This window comes from Salmo trutta, chromosome 18, assembly GCF_901001165.1.
Source record: "Salmo trutta chromosome 18, fSalTru1.1, whole genome shotgun sequence".
NCBI classification, from domain to species: Eukaryota; Metazoa; Chordata; class Actinopteri; order Salmoniformes; family Salmonidae; genus Salmo; species Salmo trutta.
Window position 1 is genome coordinate 51,502,257 of NC_042974.1, and position 9,644 is coordinate 51,511,900.

The following is a 9,644-nucleotide window of genomic DNA, read 5'->3' on the forward strand; positions in this document are numbered from 1 at the left end:
GCAAGGCCCCTGAACTCTCATGTATTTTCTGCACTCTGCAATGATATGGGCAGCGACCATGTCACACTTTTACAACATACAGAAGTGTGCTGGTTATCAAGGGGCAAAGTATTGACACGTTTTTATAAATTGAGAGACGAGCTTAAAGTTTTCTTTACTGACCATCATTTTCACTTGTCTGACTGCTTGCATGATGAAGAGTTTCTCACACGACTGGCCTATCTGGGTGATGTTTTTTCTCGCCTGAATGATCTGAATCTAGGATTACAGGGACTCTCCGCAACTATATTCAATGTGCGGGACTAAATTGAGGCTATGATTAAGAAGTTGACAAGGACAACAAGGACAACACACAGGTCTTTCCATCATTGTATGATTTTTTTGTGTGCAAATGAACTCAAGGTTACGGAAAATGTCAAATGTGATATAGTGAAGCACATGAGTGTGTTGGGTGCGCAATACGCAGGTACTTTCCCGAAACGGATGACACAAACAACTGGATTCGTTATCCCTTCATGCCCTGCCTCCAGTCCACTTACCAATATCTGAACAAGAGAGCCACATCGAAATTGCAACAAGCGGTTCTGTGAAAATTACATTTAATCAGAAGCCACTGCCAGATTTCTGGATTGGGCTGCGCTCAGAGTATCCTGCCTTGGCAAATCGTGCTGTTAAGACACTGATGCACTTTGCAGCCACATACCTATGTGAGAGTGGATTCTCAGCCCTCACTAGCATGAAAAGTAAATACAGGCACAGACTGTGTCTGGAAAATGATTTAAGACAGACTCTCTCCAATACAACCCAACATTGCAGAGTTATGTGCATCCTTTCAAGCACACTCTTCTCATTAACCTGTGGTGAGGTATTCACAATTTGTGATGAACAAATTAGGTTTTATATGTAAGATGGTTGAAAAAAAAGAGATTATTATTATTTGTGCCCTGGTCCTATAAGAGCTCTTTGTCACTTCCCATGAGCTGGGTTGTGACGACAACTCTCACTCATTCTTATGTTTAATAAACATATCGTATAGTGTGTGTGTGGCAGGCTTACAATGATGGCAAAAAAACAACATTTGATAGTGCGCTGACCCTGGTGTTAGAGGGGTACGCAGCTGGAGGTTGAATGTTTGAAGGGGTACGGGACTATAAAAAGTTTGGGAACCACTGGATTAGATGATTCTATTTACAACCTGCAGCCAAGATCATGAACGAACAAGTGAACCTGGGAGAACGCAGCAAACATACCGATGCTGTGGATATTGACATGGGTGTTAACTAGCTAGCAATAGCTAGCTATAGCTAGCTGCTTATCAAAGGTAGATAAGTGGTTTATTTGACCCAAGAAATCAACCAAACTATTTCTCAATATTGCTGTAGCTGGCTAATTCATTTGATCATGCTTTGTAAAACACCTGGTTTTATGCTGTTGTAGTCGACACGTCGCCATGTCACTTAGAGTAGAACCTGATAAACAACATTTTAGTCGTTTAGCAGACACTCTTATCCAGAGTGCATACATTTTCATACTTTTTGGTACTGGTCCCCGGTGGGAATCCAACCCACAACCCTGGTGTTGTAAGCGCCATGCTCTACCAACTGAGCCACACAGGACCCTAACAGTGGGAAACAATTTTTAAAAAAAATCCCTACCATATCCACTATGAAAAGGTTGTAGCTACTGTATCGCTCTGTCCTTCTACGCAACATGCTGAGGAGTATTTCTCTATAATAAAGAGACTGATTGATTGGGAGGAGGAGACTAGAGCAGACCCAGATGTTCTGACTGAACGGACGCACATTTGATCGCCTCAGGACGGCCATTTACTTTGTACTGTTATAATTCATGCTATGAATTCCTTTGATTTCATAGCAAACAGCTGGCAACACAATCCAAGCAATGTTCACACGGCCTGTTCACCCACGGAGGCAGAGCTGCCACTGCTGACAGTCACTTAGGGGCAGAGTAGTAAGTAACAGCTTGTTTTGAACAATATATTTTTACCACACTTTTATGAGCATTTCAAGCATAAACCATTAATTATATATTTTTTGTTGACCAATCCCAAGTGAGGTGCCGCCCTTAACGCTCTAATGGGCATGTTTAATATACTTAAATGCTAATAAAACCCTATTAAAGTTGACATTAAATGTATTAAAATGTTTTCCAATTTAGATTATTTTAAATATACTAAAGTATATATATTATGGACATAATTCTATATACTTAAATATATTCACGTATGATATAAGTATATTAAATATATTTACTTTCCACTTGGGTATTGAGCTGCAGTCTGTGCAGTTTTTAGCAAACAACGTGGGGTGATGATTAGTTCTGGCCCTCTGAAGACCTAGACAACGTCCTGTTTTGTAAGTCTGACTACGTAACACACATTAGTCTGTGTCAGTTTGAAACCCTTTTTACAAAGACCCCCTGTGCTACCCCTGCCCAGTGTTCTATTGTCAATCTGTAGGTCACTGGAAAACCTCAATATAGCTGTCCAGTCAGTCTCACATGGATTTGTGACATAACAATGCTGTCTCATACCCATTTGCATGATATTATAGTTATTTTTTTTATGTCCCTCCATTTTGTATGATACGTTACAAATGGTCCAGTGGTTGTACGGTATCATACATATTAGCAGTCGTAGAGTATCATACATCTTTTTGTGTTATCATTTGTAGTAAACCTTTGCTTAGCAATTGTGGCTAACTTTAGGTAGGTTAGGGGTAAAGGATTTGAAGACGTTCCCTGACCAACCGTTCCCTGACCAACCTCCCAACTTTCGTTTTTATCTTAAAGATCCAGTGCAGTCAAAAATGAGATTTTCCTGTTTTATATATATATATATATATATATATATATATATATATATATATATATATATTTCCACACTGAGGTTGGAATTATACTGTGAAATTGTGAAAATTAGGATAAAATAAATTTCTGCCTGTTTTGGTGGGAAGGAGTAAATTAGTTAATAGACCAATAAGAAAGATAATTCCAAACCTCTCTGCCAACAACAGCCAGTTTACCCCTCCCTACTCAGACTATTTTAGTCATTTAACAGACTCTCTTATCTTACAGGAGCAATTAGATTTAAATGCCTTGCCCAATAGATTTTTCACCTAGTCAGCTCGGTGATTCAAAAATGGCTGCATTGGGCTTTTAAGTAACCTTCTGTCTTAGGTAACCAGACCATTTGTTAGTTAAACAACACTTTTGACAATACGTTTTCTTCCTAGAACTGCAGGTGTTCCTGGTCGTTTGTAGGGCAGTAGTTGTAACAGATGAAATGTAGGTTGAAATGTTGTTGTTTACACCTCGGTAATGGTAGACAAAGATAATTATATCCATTTCTCATTGTCATAATATAATTACTTCATCAGTCACTGTCAGACAATAATTACTTTCTCTTTCTCTAATATTGATATCCCCCATTAACTGTGGCAATAACCATTTTTACAGCAACATAATTTCCATCAATTTAGGTGGCGAGGTCGGCAATATTGCGGTATTTTCTAGAAACACTATTTGAATTGAATTCAGACTATGGTATTTTTTTTTGGGGGGGGGGTATTTTATTAGGATCCCCATTAGCTGTTGCAAAAGCAGCAGCTTCTCTTCCACACAAAACATGAAACATGACATAATACAGAACATTAATAGACAAGAACAGCTCAAGAACAGAACTACATCAATTTAAAAAAAAGGCACACCTAGCCTACACATCAATACATACACACAAAATATCTAGGTCAAATAAGGAGAGTAGATGCACCCACAATACAACTATGCTAGTTTTGTTTGGTCTCCACAACGCTCACAGTTGTAACCAACTGCTTAACTTGAGACAAGGCTATACTCTCAGTTATGAAGTATTAGCTATGACGTGTCATGACCTGCCACCATGCCACCATATTTCCGACCAACTGTAGTACGGCCTATGTCATCTACTCTTTACAGTAACATCCCTAAGAAAGAGTACAGTATTTTTCTGCATCACTTCTGACTTCATCCTATCTAGCCTATCCATATCCTTATATCCTTAAAATTATTATCATTATTTTGTCAGACATAAATAGACAATTCCAGGTGAAAGCCAATATCCATAGAGTTTTCTCTTGCTAGATTAATGAATACAGCCATGGTAAAAACAGTGTAAAAGTGCTGTAAGCTTGAAAGCTTAACTCTATACCTGTCTGTTTCTCTGCAGCTCTGGTGACATGAAGCCCGGCGCTTCCTCTCAACTCCTGGGAGCCCACGTGGGGAAGAAGTCCCAGTGGACGACAGCTACGCTAGCTGCAGAGGCTAAAGAACTCACACGGACTGTTAGAGCCATCCTCGAGGTGGGCTGTAAGTGATCTATCATCTTGACTCGTCGTGTTACGAGTCGACTTGCTGCATGCCTGCATATCGTCTCTATCCCTGGCCTAGCATGCAAATCCAATCAGCTCAACCGACACTGAATCACCACTCTAGTTTTGATACCAACCTAAACGAACTGGATAAAAGACACCAAACCAACCAAATCACCTCCATAGTTACTATGCCAACCAAAACCAACTGCATAACCGACATCAAACCACCTAGTTGCTAAGCCAAGTAAAACCAACCGGATAACCAAAACCAATCAGCTCATCATACACCAAGCCAACCTCCATAGTTACCAAGCCAACCAAAGCCAACTGGAAAACAGACACCAAACCAACTCTGTAGTTACTATACACATAATCTCAATAGTTGTTTTTTAGTGGAGCAGCCTGTAAGAAAATGAAGGACATCCTTGAACTGGAGTATCAGACAGCAGAATAAAAGACAATACAGCAGCTAAGCAACCTCGAGATGTTCCAGCCTCTGTGTCCAGTGGAGTTGAAGAACCAGGGACTGAGTATTAAGCAACATTGAGATGTTCCAGCCTCTGTGTCCAGTGGAGTTGAAGAACCAGGGACTGAGTATTAAGCAACATTGAGATGTTCCAGCCTCTGTGTCTAGTGGAGTTGAAGAACCAGGGACTGAGTATTAAGCAACATTGAGATGTTCCAGCCTCTGTGTCTAGTGGAGTTGAAGAACCAGGGACTGAGTATTAAGCAACATTGAGATGTTCCAGCCTCTGTGTCTAGTGGAGTTGAAGAACCAGGGACTGAGTATTAAGCAACATTGAGATGTTCCAGCCTCTGTGTCTAGTGGAGTTGAAGAACCAGGGACTGAGTATTAAGCAACATTGAGATGTTCCAGCCTCTGTGTCTAGTGGAGTTGAAGAACCAGGGACTAAGTATTAAGCAACATTGAGATGTTCCAGCCTCTGTGTCTAGTGGAGTTGAAGAACCAGGGACTGAGTATTAAGCAACATTGAGATGTTCAGTCTCTGTGTCTAGTGGAGTTGAAGAACCAGGGACTGAGTATTAAGCAACATTGAGATGTTCCAGCCTCTGTGTCTAGCGGAGTTGAAGAACCAGGGACTGAGTATTAAGCAACATTGAGATGTTCCAGCCTCTGTGTCTAGTGGAGTTGAAGAACCAGGGACTGAGTATTAAGCAACATTGAGATGTTCAGTCTCTGTGTCTAGTGGAGTTGAAGAACCAGGGACTGAGTATTAAGCAACATTGAGATGTTCCAGCCTCTGTGTCTAGTGGAGTTGAAGAACCAGGGACTGAGTATTAAGCAACATTGAGATGTTCCAGCCTCTGTGTCTAGTGGAGTTGAAGAACCAGGGACTGAGTATTAAGCAACATTGAGATGTTCCAGCCTCTGTGTCTAGCGGAGTTGAAGAACCAGGGACTGAGTATTAAGCAACATTGAGATGTTCCAGCCTCTGTGTCTAGTGGAGTTGAAGAACCAGGGACTGAGTATTAAGCAACATTGAGATGTTCCAGCCTCTGTGTCTAGTGGAGTTGAAGAACCAGGGACTGAGTATTAAGCAACATTGAGATGTTCCAGCCTCTGTGTCTAGTGGAGTTGAAGAACCAGGGACTGAGTATTAAGCAACATTGAGATGTTCCAGCCTCTGTGTCTAGTGGAGATGTGTTCCATCCATATTTACTCAAGTTTTCTCTGTAGTCATCGTCTAGTGGACGGACAGACTGATCTTTCATGCAACATGAAATGCAATGCAATGTTCTACTTCCTATAGATATGTTTTGAATGATTTTTTCCCCCCCAGAATTGTACAAGTGTATCTAGAAATGTACTGTAACACCTTAGTCAATACAATACATCATCATACGTACACCTGTGATCAAGTCAGTAGCTAACCATCAGTGTTGCGGAGAAAATCAAATAAAGGTTTATTGGTCACGTACACAGTTTAGCAGGTGTAATAGCTGTGCAGCGAAATGCTTATGTTGCTAGTTCCTAGCAATGCAGTCAAATGTCAAGCAATTACAATGTAAAGAAAAATACAAAAAAGAATGGCGGGACGAATCCAATTAACAACCCAAATAGCAATGTAGCAGTATCAAAATGTAATCTATACATACAGTATGTACACCGGGGGAATTTACACCAGATCAACTAAGAATGTACAGCAGTAGACACAATAATGAACTATGTCAAGAATCCGGTATATAAATAAATATGTGATGCGTATTATCAGTGTAACTAAAATACAATGTGCAGTTGTAGAAATATTACAATAAGCTATGTTGAGGATACAGTATTTAAATACACAGTGTGAAACGGGAAGTGACCAGTGGTTGGTTCAATTACTCTATAACATGATACAGCAGCGTTGGCTGTGCGTGTGTGTGTCGATGGGATTGAGGTCCTTGATGATCTTCTTAGACTTCCTTTGACACCGGGTGTGGTAAATGTCCTGGAGGTCAGGCAGCGTGGCCCCTGTGATGCGTTGGGCTGTCCGCACCGCCCTCTGGAGAGCTATGCGGTTGAGGGCGGAGAAGTTGCCATACCAGGCAGTGATGCAGCCCGACAGAATGCTCTCAATGGTGCAGTTTGTGAGGGTCTTAGGTGCTCAGTGATGTGCACCACGAGGAACTTGAAGCTTTTGCCCTCATCCATTGCGGTTTTGACCCTATCCATTGCGGCCCCGTCAATGAGGATGGCGGCATCCTCCCTCTTCTGTCTACTGTAGTCCAAGATAAGCTTATTTGTTTTGTTGACATTGAGAGGTTATTTTCCTGGCACCACTCCACCAGGGCTCTAACCTCCTCCCTGTAGGATGTCTCGTTGTTGTTGGTAATCAGGCCTACCACTGTTGTGTCATCAGTAAACTTGATGATTGAGTTGGAGTTGTGTGTGAACAGGGAGTACAGGAGGGGGCTGAGCACACATCCATGGGGGGCCCCCGTGTTGAGGATCAGTGTGGCGGAGGTGTTGTTTCCTACCCTCACCACCTGGGGTCGGCCCGTCAGGAATTCTAGAAACCAGTTGCACAGGGAGAAGTTCAGACCCAAGGGCCTGAGCTTAGCGCACTATGGTATTAAAAGCTGAGCTGTAGTCGATGAATAGTATTCTCACATAGATGTTCCTCTTGGGTGTCAGCTATGGTGGAGGTAATGGCCCTTGACTAGCCTTTCAAAGCACTTCATAATGACAGGAGTGATTGCTATGGGGCGATAGTCATTTAGTGCAGTGGTTTATTTATTATAATATATATATATATATATATATTTTTTTTTAAACATCAGCTTTAATATTGCAGATAGATTGTGGCTTCTGTCAATGTAATTGTCTGCAATCCCCCATATCTATATATTTTTATGTTATTATTTTCCCCTAACTCTAGCACCCCTCCCATAATTGGAGTAAAGTAATGGAAAATAATACTTACACATACTACATACATTTCACTAACAGTATATTTTACATTAGTTATCTTTTGTTGGTTTTTAGTCCCAGCCTTGAGCTACTCTCAACCCCTCCCATCTATCTCTGAAGACCATCCAGTTTAGATTTCTAGCTGCCATATATTTTTCTACTGTGCTGAACCTAAAATTATTATCATTTTTTAACCTATTTTTCGTGATATCCAATTGGTAGTTACAGTTTTGTCCCATCGCTTCAACAGACTCGGTAAAGGCAAAGGTCGAGAGCCATGCGTCCTACGAAACACGGCCCTGCCAAGCCGCACTGCTTCTTGACAAACTGCCCGCTTAACCCAGAAGCCAGCCGCAGCAATGTATTGGAGGGAACAGCGTACAACTGGTGACCGAAGTCAGCGTGCATACACCCGGCCCGCCACAGGAGTCTAGTGTGCAATTGGGACTAGGACATCACGGCCGGCCAAACCCTCCCCTAACCCAGACGACGCTAGGCCAATTGTGCGCCACCTCATTGGTCTCCCGGTCGAAGCCGGCTGCGACACAGCCTGGGATCGAGCCCGGGTCTGTAGTGATGCCTTAGACCGCTGCGCCACTCGGGAGGTGTTGAACCTTTCTATTCTCATAGTTTCTACAGATTGTAAATTAAAGATAAATACCTTTGCTGAGTATTATTATATTATTGATCTAATGACTATGACTTCAAATCACCCAGCAGTGCTATTTGCAGAGTTGGCTCCTAGTAAATGTTTCAGTAATTCAGTCTTTCCTGGACCTGCAACCAAAAACAAGATACATATGGGTAGTACCAAAACAAGTGATCTAATGATTGTCTCTTCACAGCAAAATCTGTAGATCTGGGATGGTTGTATACATACAGTTGAAGTCAGAAGTTTACATACACTTAGGTTGGAGTCATTAAAACTAGTTTTTCAACCACTCCACACATTTCTTGTTAACAAACTAAAGTTTTGGCAAGTCGGTTAGGAAATCTACTTTTTGTATGACACAAGTAAATTGTTTACAGACAGATTATTTCACTTATAATTCACTGTATCTCAATTCCAGTGGGTCAGAAGTTTACATACACTAAGTTGACTGTGCCTTTAAACAGCTTGTAAAATTCCAGAAAATGATGTCATGGCTTTAGAAGCTTCTGATAGGCTAATTGACATAATTTCAAGGCCTACCTTCAAACTTAGTGCCTCTTTGCTTGACATGGGAAAATCAAAAGAAATCAGCCAAGATCTCTGAAAAAATTGGAGACCTCCACAAGTCTGATTCATCCTTGGGATCAATTTCCAGATGCCTGAAGGTACCACGTTCATCTGTACAAACAATAGTATGCAAGTATAAACACCATGGGACCATGCAGCCGTCATACCGCTCAGGAAGGAGACGCGTTCTGTCACCTAGAGATTAATGTACTTTGGTGCAAAAAGTGCAAATCAATCCCAGAACAACAGCAAAGGACCTTGTGAAGATGCTGGAGGAAAGAGGTACAAAAGTATTTATATCCACAGTAAAACAAGTTCTATATTGACTTAACCTGAAAGGCCGCTCAGCAAGGAAGAAGCCACTGCTCCAAAACCGCCATACAATTGCCAGACTCCGGTTTGCAACTGCACATGGGGACATAGATTGTACTTTTTGGAGAAATGTCGTCTGGTCTGATGAAACAAAACTAGAACTGTTTGGCCATAATGACCATCGTTATGTTTGGAGGAAAAAGGGGGAGGCTTGTAAGCCGAAGAACACCATCCCAACCGTGAAACACGGGGGTGGCAGCATCATGTTGTGTGGGTGCTTTGCTGCAGGAGGGACTGGTGCACTTCACAAAATGGATGGCATCATGAG

At 41.6% G+C, this 9,644-nt stretch overlaps 1 protein-coding gene across 1 annotated transcript in view; it reads left to right on the plus strand.

Moving 5' to 3' along the window:
* The window catches only part of stxbp4 (syntaxin binding protein 4), a 44,430-nt gene extending 37,835 nt beyond the window's left edge, over positions 1 to 6,595 (plus strand). The window contains exon 15 of the mRNA XM_029697426.1: positions 4,226 to 6,595. Within this exon, the coding sequence (XP_029553286.1) occupies positions 4,226 to 4,373 (148 nt within the window). The 3' untranslated portion in view covers positions 4,374 to 6,595. The remainder of the gene's footprint in view (positions 1 to 4,225) is intronic.
* Positions 6,596 to 9,644: the final 3,049 nt, after the last annotated feature.